At 41.7% G+C, this 25212-nt stretch overlaps 1 protein-coding gene across 2 annotated transcripts in view; it reads left to right on the top strand.

Moving 5' to 3' along the window:
• Nucleotides 1-23718, top strand: part of LOC126262911 (endophilin-B1) — a 257034-nt gene extending 233316 nt beyond the window's left edge. For both annotated transcript variants that reach the window (XM_049959818.1, XM_049959819.1), the window contains one exon: nucleotides 23481-23718. In XM_049959818.1, the coding sequence (XP_049815775.1) occupies nucleotides 23481-23591 (111 nt within the window). In that variant the 3' untranslated portion in view covers nucleotides 23592-23718. The remainder of the gene's footprint in view (nucleotides 1-23480) is intronic.
• The last annotated feature ends 1494 nt before the right edge of the window (nucleotides 23719-25212 follow it).

Here is a 25212-nt window from a genome sequence, read left to right as displayed (position 1 = left end):
TTGAGGTCAGTACATGCTTGAACAGGTCGAGCAGGGCACCATCGAACTTCTCTCCAATGATATTGAGTGAATCAGTGAGTGGCACTCGTGTGAAGAGCGACACCACATCGAAACTGACCATGATGTCAGAGTCCACGGTGTGTAGCTGCCTTAGCCATTGTAGGAAGTCCTCAGAGTTCCGAATGTGGTGTGCACATTTGCCCACATACGGTGCCAATATCTTCTTCAGGTATTGTACAGTGATGTATGTCGCTGCGCCGATGTTACTGACGATAGGTCAAAGAGGGACCCCCTCCTTGTGGACCTTGGGGAGTCCATAGAGTTTGGATGGTACAGGTGCTTTGGGATGAAGCTTCTTGATGACTTGTTCAGGTAGACCTATCTCCTTCAGCAACTTCCGGGTCTTCTTGTCCACCTTGTCTGTGGGGTCGCCATCTAGTGGTTTGTAAGCAGTGTCTTCCGGAAGTTGTTGAACCTTCCTATCGTACTCCAACTTGTTTAAGATGACCATGGAGTTACCTTTATCAGCTGGCAGAACTACAATGCTGTCATCCTCCCGTAGCTGCCTGAGTTCCACCCTCTCCTCACTCGAGATGTTGGATTTGGGGGGGCTTCGTCCTGGTGAGTGCCCTGCAGGTCTCCCTGCAGATCTCTTCAGACACGTTGGAAGGTAGCTTGTTGACGACTTGCTCAACCGAACTGATGAAGGCTGCAATAGGTATGCTTTTGGGAGTCACTGCAAAATTGAGGCCCTTGCTGAGTGCTTTTGAGCTGCTTGTTGCTCAGGTTGACCACTGTCCATGTGTCCCCATCCTGTTGTACCTTCTTGTTAAGGCGCTCAAACTTGGCCTGTTGACATGCTGTTGATTTCCTCATGGTGCATTCAGCCAAGGACCAGGAGGCACCATCAACCTGGTCCCAGTCTTCTTCAGGGTAGCTGCTATGGAAAAGTGGAGATATAGCAAATCCCTGGACGTGACATCTAGGTGGTGGCGCATGTCATGCACTCTTTCTCTTACCAGATTATGGCCCAAATTGTAACCTGCAACCCCCCCCCCCTCCTGTATTACTACATGATCTTTTCCAAGAGCCTTCTGCAAAGAGCATAAATCACAGTGACATCACTGAAACCTGCTCTTGGCATAAAAATGATTAACTACTAATGATTTCCCAAGAAGTTCTGAGTCCATTGTGATGTTCCACTTCTGTAACCACTACCCAGCAGTAAGACTTCTTTGGTCTTCTTAAAACTTTTCTTCCTACACTTGGCTTGCACCTTATGCCTTTTACTGTCACAGTGCTTCAGAACTTCATCAAATATTTGAATGCTCTTATTCTGTCTCCAAATTATTGGAGTTATTGGAAACAGCTAAACTGAAGCAGTCAGACTGGCAACATTTCCTTGATCTTCTTGGTCATTTAGAAATGTGGACTGTAATCTAGAATGCTGGTCTAGATCTAACATAAGCAAAAGTCCAGCAACTACAGTGTGTGGCTCTAGCAGACTGACAGATTGACATAAAACATCATGCAAATGAGGAAATAAAATAAGGAAGACACTGTGAAGTACTGTTTAGGAGGTCCTCCAGGATGTAGAACATGTCAGAAAGACAATAATACATGACAAATATTTACAACTGAAACAAATAAGCTGATAAGTGGAATGATCGTCATTTTTTTAATGAACACTACATGAAAAAATTATTTTACAAACATTAATGCACTGAATTTAAAATTTAAAAAAAAGTTTTTTATTTATAAGGTAATAAACATGTAATATAGAACAACTTTAATACTTATTTACAATGAACACATTACTGCACTGAAATGGTGCAGAAGTTAGATTGTACTTAAACACACACACACACACACACACATATTTACAATGAACACATTACTGCACTTAAATTGTGCAGAAGCTACACACACACAAATCAGTTGGTTCTACTGAGAAATTCACCAATGGAGTAGAAGGAGTTGGCCACCAATAAATCCTTTAGGCTTCGCTTAAACTGAATTTCATTGGTTGTTAAGCTTTTAATGGCTACCGGCAAGTTATTGAAAATGTGTGTTCCTGAATAATGCACACCTTTTTGTACAAGAATATGTGACTTTAAATCCTTGTGAAGATTATTCTTATTTCTAGTATTGATTCCATGAATTGAGCTGTTGGTTTGAAAAAGTGATATATATTTTAATGACAAATTTCATTAAGGAATAAATATATTGGGAAGCAGTAGTTAGTATCCCTAGTTCCCTAAACAGGCTTCTGCAGGATGTTCTTCAGTTCAGACCACATATAACTCTTACTGCATGTTTTTGTGCCCAGAAAACTTTAGCTTCGCGTGACGAATTACCCCAAAAAATTATCCCATATGACATTATGGAATGAAAGTAAGCATACTATGCCAGATTTTTCATTTTACATCCCCTATGTATGACACAATTCGCATTGCAAATAAGGATTTGTTAAGACGCTTCAGCAGTTCTATGGTGTGCTCCTCCCACTTGAATTTATCATCAAGCTGTAATCCCAAGAATTTAACACTGTCCACTTCTTCTATCTGCTTGTCATCGTATGTTACGCATATACCCATGGGACACCCCTTACTGGTTCTGAACTGCATGTAGTGTGTTTTTTCAAAGTTCAGTGACAAAGAATTGGCTAGGAACTAGTGATTAATGTCCACAAATATTTTATTAGCTGATTTTTCTAAGACTACACTTGATTTGCTATTTATTGCAATATTTGTATCATCAGAAAACAAAACGAACTTGGCATCTGGTAATGTTACTGATGAAAGATCACTGATATACACAAGAAAAAGTAAGGATCCTAAAATGGAATCTTGTGGGACTCCACATGTAGTTAGTTCCCAGTTGGATGATGCCTGGTAGCTTAATACATGTTTCTTTCCTAATAACACCCTTTGTTTCCTGCCAGATATATGAGATTTGAACCATTTTGCAGCATTTCCTGTTACACCATAATATTCTAATTTACTTAAAAGGATATTGTGATTTACACAGTCAATTGCCTTTGACAGATCACAAAATATACCAGTTGCGTGCAATTTTTTGTCTAATGAATTAAGCACATTTTCACTGTAAGTGTAGATAGCCTTCTCAATATCAGAACGCTTTAGAAATCTGAACTGTGACTTTGACAGTATGTTATTTGAGATAAGATGGTTATAAAGCCGATTGTACATTACTTTTTCTAAAATGTTTGAGAATTCTAGCAAAAGTCAAATTGGATGGAAATTTGATGCTATTGCTTTATCTCCCTTCTTAAACAGTGGCTTAACTTCAGCATATTTCAACCATTCAGAAAATATTCCACTGATAAACGACTGGTTACACAGGTAGCTTAATATGTTACTTAACTCAGAATCACATTCCTTAATTAACTTTGTTGATATTTCATCATACCCACTAGATGTTTTCCATTTTAAAGATTTTATGATGGAAACTATTTCTGCTGGGGTAGTGAGGGTCAAATTCATATTATGGAAGTTGCTTGAAATGAAATGTCTGGTCTGAGGTATTCCATAGCAGCAATTACAGAACCTGACAACCCCCATCTTTTCAGTAACAGTTGTAAAATGTTTGTTAAAAAGTTCTGCAACACTATACACATCTGTCACCAATGTATCATTTACTCTTAATGCTATTTGTCCCTCTTCATTTCTGGTTCTACCAGTCTCCTCCTTCACTATATCCCATATTGTCTTTATTTTGTTATCTGATATGACTATCTTTTCCTTGTAATATATTTGCTTTGATGTCCATATTAGTCTTTAATATTTTGCAGTATTTCTTCTAATGTACTGTAGCATCAACATCAGAACTGTTTCAGATTGACAGATACAGTTTTCTTTTTGTTTTACAAGATACCCCTATTCCTTGAGTAATCCACAGCTTCTTTGTAGACTTTGCTCTAACCGTGGTTAGTTTTGGGGAAAAACAGTGTTCAAATGAGGTAAGCACTTTTACTAATAAAGTGTTATATTTTTCATTCATGCCATAAGCACTGTAAACATCATTCCAGTGAATGTCTCTGAGGGGTGTCCTAAAATAATCAATTTTTGGCTTATTGATTATCCTCTTAATCTCAGATTTAACAGATTTTATATCCTGTTCAGCATTAACATTTAACAGAAGGCACTGCATGTCATGGTGTGAGAAGCCATTGACTATTGGTTTTGTAATATAATTTTGTTCATTAGACTTTTTATAGAAAAGTCATCTTTATAGAAGTTGTTATCAATGGCTGTTTGTGAGCAATTGGCTACCCTAGTAGGGAACTTTACAGTGGGAATTAAGTTGAATGATAGTGTTACTAATTCAGATAAGTTCTTATTGGGAGAGTCTTCAAGGAAATCTACATTGAAATCACCAGCAACCACTATTTCTCTGTTTTTGGTTGTTAAATGGGCCAGTACAGCTTCAAGGTGATTTATGAATAGATTAAAGTTACCTGCATGTGCTCGATATACACTTAATATTATGAATGATTTTTTGTGAAGTTCTGCTTCTGTTGCACATGCTTCCATATGCTGTTCTAGGCAAAATTTATGGATGTCTATGTTCTGAAATTTATTAATATAATTAGATGTAAAGGACGCTGGAGCACACTTAAATTTTTGTATCCCATATTATAGAAAATACAGTTTTTCTATACAGTCCCAGGTTGGGTGACCGCATAGCTTGCTGTTTGTCAGTCTCTTAACACATTTGATACAATCAAGACACACTGAAAGGTAGGTTAACTCTTGCTGAGTAAGTCTTCCTTGTCCAATTTGCCCCATCTTGTGTGCCAGTACTCACTGTATGGTCTGTTCTGCTACCACTATGAAGCAGCCCTATGTAGTTATTTCAGGTTATTCATTTTGCGCTTTCTCAACTAATACATACCTTTAAACTGAATATTACACTATACTTCTTAAAAACATTCTGTTGAAAGGGTGAATAAAATCCCACTTTGAAGAACATTTTATTTGAATGGGAAATAAACTAATGTTTCGAGTTGAAACTTGTTTTGAATGAAACATGTTATGTGTAGACATTGCTAAAACAAAGTTGCAAATATGTGCTGTAACACCTGTGAAACTGTACCTGACAACTCTAAAGAGACACACCCTCTATGTGAGAAGTAATAATATATTGCTTGGAATGCCCATGGACATATTTTAACAGAAAGTTTCCTTTCTTATAATGGCCACCTGTTATACTCCATGTGAAACAGTTCACACTTCTCTAAGCATAAATTAATCTTCAGTGAAGAGAGTTGTAATTGCTGCTGTTATCATCTGCAGTCCAAAAACTGATCTGATACAGATCTCCAGGCCAATGTTTCGCATACAAGTCTCTTCAAATCTGCTAACTACTGCAACTTAATCCATTTGGACCTGCTTACGGTATTCAAGCCTTGGTCTCCCTTACAATATTTACTGACCACTCTTCCCTCCATTACCAAAGCAACAATCCCCAATGCCCCAGAATGCATACCTTCTCTTAGCCAGGGTGTGCCATAATTCTCACCCCCCCCCCCTGCCCCCCCCCCCCACTAATTTCATTCAGTACCTCTTCATTAGTAACTTGATTGACCCACCTCATCTCATGTGGTCTGGTTATCAGCCATGTTTCACTTCCGTACTAGCCTACATTCCAGACAAATATCTTCAAAAAAGACTTCTTAACATTTAAATTTATATTTGGTGCTGATGGGTTCTAGTGTTTGATTTCCTAATCTAATACCCTCACAATTTACTGTTTAATCAGCAGACCTCAAGTTTTTTATTTCTTCTCCCTGGACTTAAATTCCCTTTCCCAAATTCTCCCTGGTTTCTTTTGCAGCTTTCTCTACACATAGATTGAATAACATTGGGGATAGGCCACAGCCCTGTTTCACTCTCTTCTTAACTACTGCTTTCCTTTCATGTCCTTCAACTCTGTTTTCTGGTTTCATAAAAGTTGTAAAAGACTTTCACTCCCTGATACCATGAGATTTTCAAGGTTTGTAACCCAGTCAATGTTTTTCAAAAGCTTTCTCTGGATCTACTAATACTTTAAACATAGATTTGCTCTTCTTTAATCTACCCTCTAAAATAAGTCACTGGGTCAGCATTTCATCGTGTGCTCCAAGTGATCTTCCCAATGACTGGCCTCTTCCAGTATTTCCATTTTTCTACAAACAGTGTCAGTATTTTGCAACATTGAATTATTAAATTGATAGTTGATAATATTCACACTTTCTTTCTTTCGAATTTCAGTATTACATTTTTTTCTGGAATCTGATGGTACTTTGCCTATCACACACATCTCCCACATAATGTGGAATTGGCTGGCTGTCTCAAGGAGCTCAATAATTCTGAGGGCATGTCATCTACTCCAGGGGCCCTGGTATGACTTAAGATCTTTCAACACTCTGTCACATGCTTCTTACAGTACAATGGAAAGACCAGGATGGGATAACAGTATTATGAAAAGGAGAGATTGTTCCTCAACATATGGAGGAGACTTAGAGTTGCAGACAGGCACAATCAAAAGGGTCTGACACGTGTGTGTATGTGTGTGTGTGTGTGTGTGTGTGTGTGTGTATGCCCACTCTCTTTCTATTTGTGAAGAAGGCCTTTTGGCTGAAAGCTTAAATGTTGTTTAGTTATCTTTTTGTTTTTGCCTCTGTCTAGAACTCAACGCCTCCTCTATATGGTGAGTAACAATCTATCATTTTCATACTATTGTTCTTCTGTTTGGCAACTCAATTTATTTTCTCTTCCCTTTCTATAATACTGTCTTCAAATTCATTTCCTCTCTATAGACCTTCTATATCTTTCTTTTGCCTTTCATTTTTCTCTTTATTTCTTAGTAATGGCTTCCCATTTGAGTTCGTGGCACATACAGCTGTTTCTCTTTCTCTAAAGACCTCTCTAATTTTCGTATTGGTGTCATCTACCTTTCCCATGGTCATACATGCCTTGAATTTGTCTTCTGGCCACATGTGCTTAGCCATTTTGTACTTTACATGTCTGTATTCCATTTTGCATTCTTCATTTGCTGCATTTTTATCTTCTCTCCTTTTATCAGTTGAATTCAGCATCTCATGTGTTATCCAAGGATAACTTTTTGCTTATTTGATCCTCTGCCATCATCACTATTCCATCTCTCAAAGCTATTAGGCTTTTGCCATATCCATTTTTCCTGTTTCGCTCAGTCATTGCCTAATGCTCCCTTGAAAACTCTCAATAATCTCTGGTTCTTTCAGTCTTTCTTCAGTTCCTTCATTTTTAATGTGCAGTTGACAGCCAGTAAATTATGATCAGAAGCCACATCTGCCCCTGGGAATGTTTTGCAGATTTTGTTTTGACATATCTCTCGTTTCAGCATCATCTATCATGATTCTTAAACAAATTAAATTTCATTATATTTTCATTATATGCAAAATTATATCAGGCAGCTACATCTTGCATCCCCCCCCCCCCCCTGATTCATGTTTTCTTGCTATTTTTCCTTGTCATCCTTTTCCTTTCATGGAATTCCAGTCCCATTTCAGAATTAAATTTTCATTTCTCTTAACTATCTTAGTAATTTCATCTGTGGTGTCAGAAGCATATAAACTGCTACTGCTGTGCAGGGTGGTAGTTTGTCTATTTAGGCTGCAAAAATGTGTTCAGTATGCCATCCATAGTAGCTTACCCACACATTTCTATTTTATTCTTCATTATTACATCTGCTTTCACTTTGCCCACTTCATTTTGTCTCTATAACTCTTCATATACCTTACCAGAAGTTGTGCTCTTCCTGCCACCACACTATACTAATTCCTTCTATATCTAACTTCAACCTATTCTTTTCCATTTTTAAATTCTGTAAGCTACTTGCTGCATTAAGAGATTGCCCATTCCACCCTCTGATCCATAGAATGCCAGTTTCTTTCCTAATGGCAGCATTTTCCTAAGTAGTCCAGTTTTACCTTCTTAATATTTTACCCATCTATACACTAGAGCTGCATGCTCTTGACAGAACTAATGGCTGCAGTTCCCCCTTGTTGTCAGCCATTTGTATGGCTTACGTTACAAAGCCAGGTCACCCAACCGTTCAAACCCCAAGTTTTACTTTTAGTTGTGAAATAATACAATGAAAAATAATAATTTCATCTCACAATATTATCAACCATACTGTTGCATATATCCACAACGATGTCACATGTTGATGATGATTGTCTTTATCATCGTATTAAGGCAGTACTTAAACAAGACATTACATATCAAGTGTCTTTCACAGAAATCAAAGACAAAAATAGGAAGTTAATCAAAGTACCAACAATAAAATGTTGCAATCTACAACTTTAAGTAATTCTCTAATTCGTACTTTACCCACCTTCCAGCTTCCATTCTTATGCTGCCACTGCTCACCCTAATGACTAAAAGTAACAATTCAAAAAATAAAATGGAGAATTGGTTTGTTTAGATATAGTGGTCATTTCTTTGGACCTCAATGAAGCGATCGTTAAAGATGTTGGCACATTTTCATTAACAGATGAGAACAATAACTGTCATTATTTATAAATGTACTTGCACTAAATTCACTAACATTTGTGAAAATCACAAAAAATTCAAAAACAATGGACCAGTCAGAACTCAAAGGGTTTGTAGAGTAGTGAACCACAGGATTGTAGAGAGTTGCTACACATGTAGTCCGTAACAGTGTCGTCACCTGTGTGGTAGTGTGGTATCCAAAAGGTAAGTGTGTGTGTGTGTGTGTGTGTGTGTGTGTGTGAGAGAGAGAGAGAGAGAGAGAGGCAACAGATAAATAATGATTCCTTGGGAAACCAACATTGCTCATGAAATGATTGGAATGAAAAGAGGATTGAATGTGGTAAGGAGCAACTAATGAGTCTATGTCCATTCAGTGTAGACACACTAGGGGGATGAAATCCATCTTATCCATATAGCTGTACCAAACTATACAGCAGTTCGATCCGTGATGCTGCTTAGTAATGGGTGTGCACCTGTCCACGTCAAAGATTCTGTGCAATCTGTGACGGGCAAAAGTGATAATGCATGCTTGCACATGCCTGTATGAGCATGCAGGCATGCCCCCCCCCCCCCCCCCCCCACACACACACACACACACGCATGCACACAATTTCTTCATCTTTCCATATCCAGAAAGCACAAAATCCCCCTGCGGGTTCGGGGGTAAGAATAGGCCCGCGGTATTCCTGCCTGTCTTAAGAGGCAACTAAAAGGAGTCTCAAAAGTTTCGACCGTATGTGATGGTCCCCTCTCGGGTTTGAGCTCCATCTTTCTAAATTCTTCCAAAGAGCGAACCAATTGGGGAAGGGTGCCTTGCATGGTGCACTGTATCCATCGTGCGTTGAGACCTTTAGCCAGCTTTCTCGTCGTCGCAATGCTGTCCCGCTCGTTTTCCATCTGTTGGGCGAGGATACCTTCCTGGGTGCGATTACCACTATGCACAGTGCAGTGTTGCTTTCTGTTGAGACGATGACCTTCGACATCTTTGCACGTAATATCCAGCACGGTAGCCAGTCCGTTGTGGTGGGGCCACCATGTACCCTGTTGGTTGTAGCCCCCTGACAACACAGGGATCGCTCTGCTGATGCCTGCGCTGTTAACTCCCCACGTATGCCAAGGAGTAGATGCATATCTCCCTGGGGCATTGGGACTCCTGGCATTGGCCATCCTGCCAGGTGGCCCTTGCTGAGGCTGGGTGGCGCCCGTGGGGAGGGCCCGTGGTCGAAGTGGGTGGCATCAGGGCGGATGACCCGCAGTGAAGCGTGGTACATCATCTCTCGCTGGTGGCCAGCCGCCAGAAGTCTTTAAGGGCTCTCAGGCTCAATTTAATGCTCAGAAGTACGATCCGAAAATGTTCCCCTCCCTGGCCACATCGTGGGAGGAGCGTAAGTCTCAGGATGGCCAGTTCCTAGTTTGTACGAGAGCTGATGGGGAGTCTTTCATGTCCACAAAGCCTCAGTTCTTTGTAGAGCATTTAGAGGACAAGTTTGGGGAGGTGGAGGGTTTGTCCAAAATGCGCTCTGGGTCAGTTTTGATAAAAACGGCATCCTCTGCCCAGTCACGAAGGTTACTTGCCTGTGACAAGTTGGGGGATGTTAACATGACCATCACCCCACATACGAGTTTAAATATGGTCCAGGGTATTATTTTCCATAGGGACCTACTTTTGCAGTCTGATGATGAGCTGCGTGCCAACTTAGACCGTCGAGGTCTGCATTTCGTCCGGCGCATTCATCGGGGTCTGAGGGATAATCAGGTTGCTATCGATGCCTTCATCTTGGCCTTTGAGGGTGATACGTTACTGGAGAAGGTCAAGGTGATGCTCTACCGGTGTGATGTCAAGCCCTATATCCCTCCCCCAATGCGGTGCTTCAAGTGCTGGAAGTTTGGCCATATGTCTTCCCGCTGTACTTCCAGCCTCACATGTCGAGATTGCGGACGCCCATCACATCCCAATACTCCATGTGCCCTGCCTCCCATCTGTGTCAACTGTGGAGAGCATCATTCACCTTGCTTGCCAGACTGCGGGATCCTACAGAAAGAGTGCACAATCACGGAATATAAGACCCTGGACCGACTGACCTATAGTGAGGCTAAGAGGAAATATGACTGACTACATCCTGTGAGAACGACATCTTCCTATTCCACTGCTACAACAACCATGCTAGCCCCATCAGGTCTGTGAATTCCAGCCGGCCGGCCGTGGTGGTCTAGCGGTTCTAGGCGCGCAGTCCGGAACCACGCGTCTGCTACGGTCGCAGGTTCGAATCCTGCCTCGGGCATGGATGTGTGTGATGTCCTTAGGTTAGTTAGGTTTAAGTAGTTCTAAGTTCTAGGGGACTGATGACCACAGATGTTAAGTCCCATAGTGCTCAGAACCATTTTAACCAATTCCAGCCGGATCGACGAGCCGTACAACTCCACATGCCCCCTTGCCCGTGGGGGGCTCTACCCACCCTGTTGCTCCTGCGCCACCTACCTCGGGAGCAACACCCTCCCACTCCTCAGGGACGTCCGTCCCTGTTTCTAAGCCGGAGAAGCGTCCACCTTCTTCGGTTTCTCACACTCGCAAGGGGTCCCTTGGGTCCCTCCCTTACCAGGCTTCCACAAGTGGGAAGGCTGACTCCCGACAGTGGCATCAGTGCCCACAACCAGCTGGTCGCAGGGCTTCGCGATCCTCCTCCGTCCCGGAGACTGAATCGGTGAAGCCCTCCCAGCCAGTGAAACCCAAGGAGCAGCGTGAGAAGTCCAAGAAGAAGAGCTCTAAGCCCAAGGAACTCGCGGTGGCACCCACCCCACCGCAACTTTCCAGCTCTGCGTCTGAGGATGAGGTGGATATTCTAGTGTCCACTGAGGACCTCAATCTCACCGGTCCCACAGACGCAATGGATAGCACTTGCACAGGTGCTCAATCAGAGGCAGCAGGTTACCCAGTGGCATAATCTGCCTCCCCAGTCCCTTCACGCCTTTCTCAGACATGGATAATATCATCCTCCAGTGTAACTGCAGCGGTATCTTCCACCATTTTGATGATCTCCGACAACTTCTCAGCCTTCACCCTTTCCTCTGTATTGCTCCTCAAGAAACTTGGGTTCCGGCAATGCGAACCCCAGCCCTCTGTGGCTATCGGGGTTATTATAGGAACCGGGCAGCTTATGCAAGGGTATCTGGTGGTATCTGCATCTACATCTTTCACTCTTCACTCCCTTCACGGCGAGTCTGTCCCTCTACAAACACCTTTACAGGCTGTCGTTGTTCGGGTGTGGACGCCACAGGCTGTTACTATCTGCAGTCTTTATGCAGTCTTTATCTTCCACCGTATGGTGATGTCCCACAGCATGTCCTGGCTGCACTGAAAGCCCAATTGCCGCCACCTTGCCTGTTACTGGGCGACTTCAACGCCCATAACCCTCTGTGGAGTGGGTCAGTGGCAACAGGTCGAGGCGCCACCGTTGAGCATGTATTGACACAGCTCGACCTTTCCATTTTAAATGATGGTGCCTTCACACATTTCAGTGTGGCACACGGCACGTACTCAGGCATCGACCTTTCAATCTGCAGCCCTAGCCTCTTACCATCTGTCCAATGGAGTGTACATGACAAACTGTGTGGTAGTGACCACTTTCTGATCTTTCTGTCACTGCCACAGTGTCACTCTTCTGGGCGCCCTTGCAGATGGGCTGTGAATAAGGCTGACTGGGACTTGTTCTCCTCCATGGCCGCTATTGCGCCTCTTTCTAATGTAGCCATTGATGCGGTGGTCCACTCGGTCACCACTGGCATCGTTACTGCTGCAGAATCTGCCATTCCCCGTTCTTTTGGGTCCCCTCGGCAGAGGACTGTGTCTTGGTGGTCGCCTGCGATCGCCGAGGCGATTAAAGATCACAGGCAGGCGCTCCAGTGTCACAAGCGGCATCCCTCATTAGAAAACCTCATCACCTTTAAACGGCTCTGTGCATGGGCCCGCTGCATCATTCGCCAACACAAGCAGGAGTGCTGGGAACGGTATGTCTCCACCATTGGCCTCCATATCTCTCCATCGCAGGTTTGGGCCAAGATTAGGCACCTCTATGGCTATTGGACCCCTGTCAGCGTCCGTGCCCTCTCACTGAATGGAGCAGTTTGTACTGACTCTGACGTAATTGTAAACCACTTTGCAGACCATTTTGCTCTCAGTTCTGCTTCTGTGAATTACCGAATGGCCTTCCGCTGTATTAAAGAGTGGTTGGAACATTGGAGCCATTCATTTCACACCCACCATCCTGAATCCTACAATGTTCCATTCAGTGAGTGGGAATTCCACAGTGCCCTAGCCGCTTGCCCTGATACAGCTCCCGGGCCAGATCGCATCCACTGTCAGATGCTGAAACACCTCTCAGTGGACTGCCAGCGACGCCTCCTCGACCTTTACAACCGTATCTGTGTCCAGGGTGAGTTTCCGTCGCAATGGCGGGAAAGCATTGTTATCCCCCTTTTGAGACCTGGCAAGAACCCATTGGAGGTGGACAGCTACCGCCCCATTAGCTGGCGGTTGAGTTGGGTACTCGAGTCTCGGGGCCTTCTGACTCCGTCTCAGGGTGAGTTCCGTAAAGGCTGCTCTGCCGCCGACAATCTGGTGAACCTGGAGTCAGCCATCTGTACGGCCTTTGCCCGCCGTCAGCACCCCGTAGCTTTCTTTTTCGACATGCAGAAGGCGTACAATATGACATGGCGCCATCACATCCTCTCTACGCTTCATGGTTGGGGTCTTCAGGGCCCACTGCCGATTTTCCTGCAAAATTTTCTGTCGCATCGTACCTTCTGCATGCAAGTCGCGGCCTCCCATAGTTCCTCCCGAGTTCAGGAGAACAGGGTACCACAGGGATCAGTCCTAAGTGTCTGCCTGTTTCTAATTGCAATTAATGGGCTCACTGTGGTGGTGGCAATGTCTGTCTCAGCTTCCTTGTATGCTGACATCTTCTGCCTCTACTATAGCTCCATTGGCATTGCAGCTGCTGAACGTCAGCTACAGGGCGCTATCCACAAGGCACAGTCTTGAGCTGTAGCGCATGGCTTCCAGTTTTCGGCTGCCAAGACCTGCGTTATGCATTTCTTCCGGCGACGAACAGTTCACCCTGAGCCACGGCTTTATCTTGCCGGCGAACTTCTTGCTGTGGTGGAGATACATCGGGTTTTGGGTGTGGTTTTTGATGCCCGGTTGACTTGGCTCCCACATAGTCGGCAGCTTAAACAGATGTGTTCGCGGCATCTTAATGCTCTGCGATGCTTGAGCCACACCAGCTGGGGCGCCGACAGATCTACCCTCTTACGGCTCTGCCAGGCATTAATCCAGTCCCGTCTGGATTATGGGAGCCTGGCTTATGGTTCAGCATCCCCATCTGCGTTGAGGGTGCTGGACCCAATCTTTCACAGTGGGATCCGACTTGCCACTGGTGCTTTCTGGACCAGCCCTGTGGACAGCATACTTGTGGAGGTAGATGTCCCTCCACTGCGGTTACGGCGCCAACGTTTACTGGCCGCTTATGCTACACATGTTTGTAGCTTGCGGGGCATCCTAATTATTGTCTCCTGTTCCCTCAGTCGGTCGTCCATCTCCCAGAACGTCGGCCCCAGTCGGGTTGTACGATCGCGGTCCGTGTCAGAGAGCTTCTCTCCGGGCTTGAGGTCTTCCCTCTTCCACCTCCTTTCCGGGCCCCTCTGCGTACACCCCCGTGGTGTGTGCTCCGCTCATGGCTTCGGCTCGAATTGGCACAGGGCTCGAAGGACTCAGTCCCTCCGGAGGCCTTCCGCTGCCGCTTTCTTTCCATCCTTGCCACGTATCAGGGTTCTGGTGTTTACACTGACGGTTCGATGGTTGCTGGTCGTGTCGGTTATGCCCTCACTCTAGGGGACCACTATGAACAACATTCATTGCCGGCTGGCTGCACCATTTTCACTGCTGACTGCTGAGCTGGTCTCCATCTTTCGTGCCCTAGAGTATATCCGCTCCTGCTCAGGTGAGTCCTTCGTTATCTGTAGCGACTCCCTGAGCAGTTTACGAGCTATCGACCAGTGCTTCCTTCGCTCTCGGCTGGTGATGGCTGTCCAGGAGTCCCTCCATACTCTTGCCCGTTGCGGCCGTTTTGTGGTCTTTGTGTGGACCCCTGGTCATGTCAGCATCCCGGGCAATGTTGTGCCTCGCCAAACAGGCCACCAGTGAAACAACTCTGGACATTGGCCTCCCAGAGACTGATTTGCGAGCAGTCCTATGCCGCAAAGTTTTCGCACTTCGGGACGCCGAATGGCGCGATCTGACCACACCCAATAAACTCCGAGCTATCAAGGAGACGACGACTGTGTGGTGGTCATCCATGCGAGCCACTCGCAGGGACTCTATTGTCCTTTGTTGGCTCCGCATTGGCCACACCCGGCTGACGCACAGATATTTACTGAGCTGTGAGGACCCGCCTCTATGTCGCTGTGGGGCAGCTTTGACAGTGGTCCACATTTTGTTGGCTTGTCCACTTTTAGCTGTGCTCAGGCAGACATTGGCACTGCCTGATACGCTCCCTGCCCTTTTAACAGATGACACTGCCATGGCAGGCTTCGTTTTGCGTTTTATTCGGGCAGGGGGCTTTTACCACTTAATCTAAGTGTTTGTCTTTTTTGTGTTGAGTCTGGCCTTTGGCCTACGGTTTTAGACTGAGTTTTTAAGGTGTTTCTTGGTGGTTGGCTTTTCCTTTTTTTGTCTCTATGGTCGGCCAACCACTGTCAAATTCTGTGTGATTTTAATCCTTTTTCTCTGATCTCTGTCTAAGTCTTTCTTATCCTATGTCGTCTGTTGCCACGTCCTTTGTCCATTTTCCTTCTGTGTGGGTGTTTGACGTTTTGGAAAAAGGGACCGATGACCGTAGCAGTCTGGTCCCTTTAATCCCACAAACCAACCAACCAACCAAAGCACAAAAACTGTATACCGTAGTTGACACATCAGTGGTAGTGACCTTCCTGACATGTTGAGCAGCAGAATACAGTGTTTTCAGATGAGTTTTATTTCAGCCTGTCCTACAGCAAAATTATGACGCTATCATATGATTACCATATGGCAGCTTCCAGTGTTGAGTGACATAGCAGGTAAATGCCAGGTTTGATAATTTTGGTCCCATCAAATACAATGTGCTCTCTTAACTGCTGTGCACTGAGGAAAATCTGAACAGCTACCCTCAGGGATGTTATTTCAGTTAGCGCAATACTGTGCCCATGAGATGGGGAATGGGCAAACACTCTTCAAAGAATGGCAGGTACCACAGAATGCATAGTATGCATGTTTCACTATCATGTCATTCACTCAGTTTATCTACCATGGTGTTGGCTGCTGAATCGTTCATTGTGATTCTCAAGGAACTACTGCTGATGCTTCATAGACCTGCATACAAATAGGTTTACCTTAAATTGTCAAGGTACATACCCAGGTCGTCTTTTATTCCATGCTATGTCTTTAGAGGCAGACAGATGTAGCACATGTAGTCAAAACAATTCTGAATCCTCAAAAAGTCCGGTAATAATTTTGTAGATTATCATGTTTCTTATTTGTAGCATTACGCTTCTTAAAATTGCATGTATCCTTTTCAGTGTTGCTTTTTTCAAAATAATTATTCTACAGAAAATAATTCCAATTTTCATCAAAAGAATATCTTTTACAGTGATAATTTATTGTAAATAAATTAACTTAATTAGAATTTGTAGGTGTCAAATATTACAAATAACCCACATTGTTGTTATTATTTATACTTATTGTATGACACCAATAGATAATAAAAATAAATAATTATTTCACACACTCACGGTTCCCAAATGGTGCCAGTATGGCCACAATTTGCTGTCGTTGTTGTCATCTTTATTCTGAAGACTGTTTAGATGATCTTCTCTGTGCTAATCTATCACGTGCAAGGCTCTTCATCCCTGCATACCCATTGCAGCTTACATCCATTTGAAGCCACTTATAGTAGTCAAACCTTGGGGACAATGTGGGATAAAGTTAAATAGCATATATAGATGAAACTTCTCTGACATTTGATGTGCCAAATAACAGAACTGTTGCTATGAAAGCTGCTAAAACTGTAACTATGAAAACAAGTGGACATGAAAAAATGCACTACACTGTTGTCCTTTCATGTTGTGGTGTTGGTACTAAACTTAATGCAGTGATCATTTTCAAGAGCAAAACAATGCCAAAACCAGAATGAGATTTTAACTCTGCAGCGGAGTGTGCACTGATATGAAACTACCCAGCAGATAAAAACTGTGTGCCGGACCAAGACTCAAACTCAGGACCTTTGCCAGGAAGTTTCATATCAGCGCACACTCTGCTGCAGAGTGAAAATCTCATTCAGGAAACATCCCCCAGGCTGTGGCTAAGCCACGTATCCACTATATCCTTTCTTCCAGGATTGCTAGTTCTGCAAGGTTCACAGAAGAGCTTCTGTAAAGTTTGGAAGGTAGGAGACAAGGTACTGGTAGAATTGAAGCTGTGAGGATGGGTTATGCATCATGCTTGGGGTGCTTAAATGGTGGAGCATTTGCCTGCGTAAGGCAAATGTCCCGATTTCGAGTCTCTGTCCGGCACACAGTTTTGATCTACCAGGAAGTTTCAATGCCAAAACCTTCTGAAATACCACAAGGTGGTGGTGTTCTTATACATGACAAGGTTTGGATGGATGGGGCTGTTATGAAATTGTGGATTGATAGAATGTGAGAGAGAAGGAAAGGTGCTTTACTGAACAAGAGTTCTCTTTTTGTGCTAGATCAGTTTAGAAGTAATTTGAAAAATTGTGTGAAAGACAAACTGAGACATGGAAATACACAGCTTGCTGTTATACTAGGAGGACCTATTCACAATTGCAATCTCTTGATGTCTCGATAAATAAACCATTTAAAGTGTATATGAGAGAGTAATGGAACAAACGGATGATAGATGAAACCCGAATTCATGCCGAAGGGAGCTTTAAAGCAGCTTGCAATCAAACAAGTGTGTCAGTGGATAAAACAGTCGTGGTCAATAGTGGAAGAAGACATTATTGTTAAATCTTTCAAGAAATGCAGCATAAGTAATACTCTTGGTGGCAGTGAAGACCATTTTATATATGGAGACAACATGAGTGATCATGAAGAGTAAGAAGAACAAGGAGAAAGTTCAGATGATGATTTTTAGAGATTTGAAAGGTCAGTTAGGTTTTATGAACTAAAAAAGGTTATGAGTTGGACTATTTAATCAAAATAAGATACTTTTGATTCAATACTTTGTGCAGATGAGTTTTTATAACTCCATAGCTTCAGGAAAAAAACATAAAAAAGTTAAAAAAATATATATTAACTGTCAAGTCTTTGTCAGCACAACCATTTGAATCACATAATTTGCATCAGATTTTGAACCACTGGGATGCATTTTTAGTTTTGGAGGAAGAAATAGTTGAGAGTTGACAGACCCGGCGAATAAGGTAAATGGTGCAATATTGAGTTGTTTTTCACCAAAAAATCGCAATTTCATGCTGCCAATTGGGGCAGGAAAAAAAAGAGGTGTGGGTGAATTTAGTGTTCTAGTCTTAAATCCCTTGTCAAAGAAGCCTTTGGTACAACATACACAATCAATATTGTCTTCAACCTTGTTTTTTGTGAGTGTAGTTTTTCTGCTTGGGTGGTGGAGGGTGTTTCACTGATACATTCAAGAGTCTGTCCACGTCTTTACAGAATTATAGAGTAAAACAAAATCTTATCACCACTATTGCAAGAAAATTGAATTATTGTGTGCATACACGTACTTCGCCAATGGTCTTGTTGCAGTTGTGACACCGGTTTCCATCAGATCACCTAAGTTAAGTGCTGCCAGGCTGGGTTAGCACTTGAATGGATGACTATCCAGTCTGCCGAGTGCGGGTGGCAAGCGGGGTGCACTCAGTCTTTATGAGACAAACTGAGGAGGTATTTGATTGAGGTATAGTGGCTCCGGTCTCGTAAACTGACATATGGCTAGGAGAGCAGTGTGCTGACCACATGCCCCTCCATATTTGCATCCAGTGATGCCTGTGGGCTGAGGATGACAAGGCGGCCAGTCGGTACCATTGGGCCTTCGGAGGCCTGTTCGGACTGAGTTATACACACACTTCAGTAGCAATGGCTATATTGATGCCACTCAACATAAATACGTAAAAGTCTTCCAAATACAGTCTGATAGATAGGGCTCATGGCAGGGCTCCAACAAAATCAGTGCAGAATCGGAACTCCACTCTGTGTGGCTGCCAAACAGTTGAAAATGAACATTTAATAAAAGAAAGTCCAAGATGGAATAATATAGAGGAGACATTGAGTTGCAGACCCACACAAAGGAAAAACTTAAGTTTTCAGCCAAAAGGCCCTCTTCTGAAGTAGAAAACTTACATTCTGCTGGTGGCCAGAGACTGTGTGTGTGTGTGTGTGTGTGTGTGTGTGTGTGTGTGTGTGTTTTCTACTTCAGGAGGAGGGCCCTTTGGCCAAAAGATTTAATGTATAGCAGTCTTTTCATTATGCCTGTCTATGACTCAATGTCTCCTCTCTATGGTGAATAGCAGTCTATCCTTACAACAAACTTTTGTCAACAAGTGGCCACAAAAACCTTAACAATTTTGTAATCTGTAATTTTCATAAAAATGAAGATTTGTCATAACCTTTTCATAGAGGAAATATTCAGATGGAGGCAGCGTTCTAATTAAAATAAGATGCAAAAACACCTGTCATCACTGGACTGATGACCCAAGTACTAAGTACTGACAGTTTTAGTACACTGCTAAATATAAATGGCAAGATGCTTCCTTCCTAAAGTTATGTCTAATTCTTTCCTTTTCATTATGAAAACTGAGCTGCAGCTGTACTAACACACACACACACACACACACACACACACACACACAAAAGCTGTATCTATAACTAATACAGTATGCAAATGAAGTAAATTCCATGTAAAAAATGCTAGTGGCTTGCTAATGCACTCCACATTTTAACACGGCACAGTACATTATGTTCTACAAATAGTCAAGCTAATTATGTGTTTCAAAACTGTCCATTGAAGGAAACGTAACTGTAGATGTTTGCAGAAAAACTTCCTTTACATTAATGAATTTAAAGTAAAAGTATATTCTGTAATGGAGAAAAATTATATGTGCATGTATGTATGTCCCAACCTCCTCATAAACCACTGGACTGATTACATCCAAATTTTTTGTACATACTACTTTTGGTCTAAAAGTCTGAGATAGGAGAGTACTACGTAGCTCCAACAGGGGTGGATGTGGGGGTGAAAAAGTTTTGGTAACATATAACATTTACGCTGTCTTGACTAATTACCGTGGTTTGCAGATTGTATGAAAATGTGTTCCACAGCGTGTAGATGCAGATGGGCACTGGAAGCGTGAGATGGATGTAGAAAGGGGAGAGAAGGTGAAGAGCAGCAAGAAGAGGAGGAAGTGATGGACAGAGAGGGTGTAAGAGGAGAAGGTGGGACAGGGGGGATTGCAGAAGGAATGGATAGAGAGGGGAGGGGGGGAGATGGAGTGGATGATCAGAGAGCAGGGGAAGGAGGAGGTGGGCTGAGAGAGAGAGAGAGAGAGAGAGAGAGAGAGAGAGAGAGAGAGAGAGAGAGAGAGGGGGGGGGGGGGCATGGAGAGAGAGATGAGCTAGGCAGGGGAGATTCATGAGGCAAGTGGAAGATGCAGATGGGTAATGGACAGGTAGAAAAGGGGAAGGAGGAGATGGGCAGAGAGAGAGAGGGGGGGGAGGAGAAGATGGACGGAGAGGAGGAAGGAAAACATGGCCGGAGAGAGGAGGGAGAAGAAAATGGTTGCAGAGGGGGGCAGGAGAAGAAAGAGCTTTTTGTGTGTGTGTGTGGGGGGGGGGGGGGGGAGGGGCTCTCTCACACACACAAAATCTGATCAAAAATATCTGTATACCCATTAGTGGTGCGTACTATTGTATGTGGTCCACTCTTCGCTTTTATAACAGTTTCTCTGCTGGGGGTGCTTTCAGTGAGGTGTACAAATGTTTTTAGATGAATTACAGCCTGTTCTTCCTAAAGAGCTGAAACCAAAGAATGTTGAATGCAGGGTTCTGGAGTGAAGTTAGTGTTTTAAACATTAACTCATTCAAAACGTGTTACATTTTATTGAGATCAGAACTCTGGACAAGCCAGTCCATTTCAAGGATATTTTTGTGCACAAACCATTGCCTCACAGTCACATGAGCAACAGTCAACTTAGATGGGTTGAAATGTCGCTGATGGATTTGTTACAATGGTGACACCAATGACTAGTCCACGTTTAAAGTCATTGATTTCTCCTGACCGACCGTTCTGGTCTTTCTGCTTTTCTACTGACAATTCAATACTCCCTGCATCCTTTTACAGTGGCAGATCCAACTCTTGTGACATCTAGTAGTCAATTCTGCATTACGTAGGGCTGTCTGAATGCTTTTGATGATATGCAAGTGAATTGTGAATTTGCAAAATGACTACGTTCCTAGAAGTACATTTTCAGAAAAAACAAAAAACCATTTACTATCTTACTGAAGTGAATATTGCACTAGATTATTGCATGATATGCTACACACATCGAAATTACATAAGACTGTCATTACAAAAGCATGATCTTGTACTCCCTTCATGTTCAAATTTTGTTTTAAAAAAGAACAACTTAAGTCATTTTTCAAATTAACTTCGGTTGTGTTTGTTATGTAATAAAATTCTTACATATAAAAACATACAATTGTGTTTTCTGTATTGAAAAACATTCAGACTGCATAGAACAGTAAATCACCCAGGGAAATAAACATACAGGACAAACTTCCAAAGCAAAATTGCGAATTTACTCATTTGTCTTTGTTTCCCAAGCTGCAATTTTCTCATAAAATGCTTTGGATTCATTACAGTCTGGAATGTACTTGAGCATTTTGCATATATCTTCAATTTTATTTTTGTTGATTGGACTCACACCGTTTGGATAAGCATGTCTGTGTGATGATTCTGGGATATGTGGACATCCTGGCCCAAGGATGAAAGTATGTAGAATTATTTTCTTTTAGCCCTAGAGCTGACTATGTATTCACACATGTCCTTCGCTGTGTAGTCTGTCCACACACCTCAAGTTATCTCTTCACTACTGCGAAGTCCCAATCATTTGGCAGAAAGGAGTGTCCTCCGATAGGGAAGAGAAGTCTGATGTTCAAAAAATGCCTGTGAGCACTTAAAACCACTAAAAACCTGATGAGAGTGGTGGCCTTATACTGGCCTGGACAGCCATCACAAAACAACAAGAGTTCTTGAATACTAGATGAGACACAGGTATTGAAACAGTGGAGGAGAAAACTGCATACCTTATTTGGACTTTTGTTAGCTTGCCCCTTGGTAGATGAGTTAGTTTTCATGTTATGCCCAGAGAAAAGTGGAACTGTCAGTTGACAATAATAATACATGTTCTGAAGTGGTATTTTAGGCAAGCAAACATTTTGCATGCAATCAAATGTTAAAGCAAAGAAAATTCTGTCTCTCAGTGCATAACTTGGGTGCATCTTCCAGTGTTTTGTAGAACTTTTTGCTGTAACATTTGTGAACTATGAGTTCTGCTGCAGCAACACATTTAGCTTGATCATTAAGTGCATTGCTGTTCACTTTAACATTCAGTTCTTCACACTTAATGCATGTGTGTGCGCTGGGCCTAACAAATCTCAAAAGGAAATGGTTATCGAAATATTTGTAATAATAGTGTTAAAACACATTGCTATCAAGATATTTGACAAGAAACATTTCATGTGTTATTTTTACAGTTAGTTCACTGTTTACGCAGAAAACATCTGTGTTTCCTTTCTGGTTTTGTTTAGTTAGAAATGACACAATACAAGCATGAAGTATATCAGCCTCTTTTGTGTTCCCTGGTTTGTGTTTTCCACGTTGGTCTTTAGAAGACTTTCCGCTAAGTGGCATCTTACACAATCTCTTTATCCTGGATTTGGTAACACAATAAACATTGGGGAAGGCTTTCTTACATACTTCTATGCGCTTGTCTGAATCTTTAACATAATACTTGAATATAGCTGCCCTAGTACCAGGCTCATCTTCCTTTCCTCTTCATCTTTTTATGGCAGTTTTTAAAATTTGTCCCTGTAAGAACATATCTTGTTCATTCTTAATTTCAAAATATTTCATGTAATTAAGGGCTTCTAACAATGAAGTTTCAGAAATCAAATTGAAACATTATTTCCTGCATTACAATGGTTTATAAACAAGAGTCTGCATTATTAATGTCATTACCAGTCGCGGTAAGCTACAATGATGTGTACAGGAATACTATGTACAACAACATTGTGAAACAAAATTAAATCCAAATAGATTATCCACAAGCAGATCATGTTTGTGTAGGTGAAACTAACTTCCCCATATGATTTACATGCTCCAAACCTTTAATCTTAGCGCATTTTATTGTAGCTGTCTTGTATTCTGCACCCCTTTTGAGTCCTTTCCTTCTTGTTTGGTCGTTATTTTCTTCATTTCTAATAAAACCAATACATAAAGCACTGCTATTAGATGGCATTTTTGTTTTCAGAGTATGTATCACAGGTCTACCACACAAACAAAAGTAATATAGACCTTTTACCCAACTTAAGTCCTGGACTAAGGCCGTAAATACAAATGTTCTGTTACTGGAAATAATGTAGATAAGTTACGGACTAAAGTCATTTTGGTATTAAGCAATGTGAATTGGGTATTGGAACATTGCTGTGCCCATAACTCAAAACATTGTTGTGCAAATTAACAGTTCAAGTAAAAAACTTTGTGTGTCAACCTATTGGCAATGATGCTTGGTGATAAAAACTACTACTGTTTTGTACTGCCCCAACCATGACCATCAATTACACTGTCAAAAATGTTTGTTTTTCTGTTTTCAGGTGATCACCATTTGTGAAATTTCTGTTGATGAAACAGATTATTTCATGGGAGAGAGAGGCAATCAGAAAGGAAAAGTACCAAAGGCGTTCTTAGAAATAATCAATCCATAAAAGAAATGCAGATACTTGCTCAACTAATAGCAATATTGTCACATAGAGTGCATCCAGTTATGTTATATTTGCCATCAGTAAGAAAGTTGTAACAAGTTTTTGAAAGTGCCAGCACAGTGGGTGTGTGTGGAGATGGGGGATTGGGGGGGGGGGGGGGGGGGAGTCGCTTACATGCACCTATGTTCAGAAGAGAAGAAAGGTTTTGGATAAATGTAGTTTAGAGCTTTACTGAAAATGTAGTTATAGTAAGATATTTGAGAACGACAGCTGAGAGGATGGAAAGGAAATAACATTCCACAATCTAAGTTTATTATTTCTCCTCCATGGGAGTAGCCATGGAGGAATCACCACCTTCATTTCCTATGAATGTTATTACTATTTGGATTTGTATATGACACTTATATTCATTTGGTCTGTGGGATACTAAACATCACATTAAAAAATCATATTTGTTACACTGGTGTCTACATTGCTGTTGCAAAATCTGTAATACATTCCTTTACTTCATTAAATCCAACAATTATGTAATTGCTATGCATAAAATTAATCTAAGATATATAGTAATGTAAGTGGGCAATGCCAACTTCTATGAACTATTATCCACAAAAATATTGTTTGGTGTGTGGAAAACCAAATTCCGAGAAATGTGTAGTGAGTATAACATGGATATGGGTTCATGTGTGTACCTTTACTCATACATGTATCTACATTCAGTAATACATTTTGAGAAAAAAATATAAGCTCTGGACTTTGTTTTCCTTGGTAAAATATGTTTTAACTCCTATTGTATTGTTTGTTATTCTAATATTAAAAATATGAATAATGTAGCAGTGTCATGTCATGTCCTGTTACATTTTGGTGTAACTCATAAATAAACTGCCTTATAACTTTTTATGACAACAGAATGTAAAATTGTATCTTTCCAGTCAGATAGTGTTGGTAATAATCAGGAAATAACTGAAAATATAAAGTGATGAAAGACTGATTTTCTAAAAATAAAGCTGAAAATGACAACTGGTTTGTAAATGAAAGATATTGATATTTTATTTCAATTTATTCCATAACAAAGAAGGTAAAATATTCCCAGTATGGCATATATGCCTAAAGTATTATTTTTTATTGTTTTTATTGGTATATCTCACACCGTTTATAACACCAGACAAATTAATCTTGTTGCTGTATTGCTTTGTATGACATTATTTTGGCACATAGACAGTCTCTAAATCTGTGAATAATCTAATGATGTAAATATCAAATTCCATATACTATCTCACTGTAGAATATTCACTCTTTTTGGCAAAAAGTACATGTCATTAATACAACTTTATAGGCAATAAAATTCAAGCAATAAAAACTGTAGATTACAATGTTTCCCAGCACTCAGGTACCATTTGTATATAAACAATTACATAGTTTTCTCTGTGACTTCATATTCTTCTCTATGTTGTCAGTAACTTCCTTATAAAGTTTAAGGAGATACTGAGAAACGGTCACATATATTGTGTGTGTGTGTGTGTGTGTGTGTGTGTGTGTGTGTGTGTGGGGCAGAATGACTGTGTATGTCAGAAAGTTAAGCTTAAGTAAAGAAAGAAAAAAACTCGTGCAAAAAGCAACTACATGC

This window comes from Schistocerca nitens, chromosome 6 (assembly GCF_023898315.1).
Source record: "Schistocerca nitens isolate TAMUIC-IGC-003100 chromosome 6, iqSchNite1.1, whole genome shotgun sequence".
In the NCBI taxonomy this organism is placed as follows: Eukaryota; Metazoa; Arthropoda; class Insecta; order Orthoptera; family Acrididae; genus Schistocerca; species Schistocerca nitens.
The sequence above is the reverse complement of the archived record's forward strand: the minus strand, read 5'-3'. Positions and strand labels throughout refer to the sequence as shown.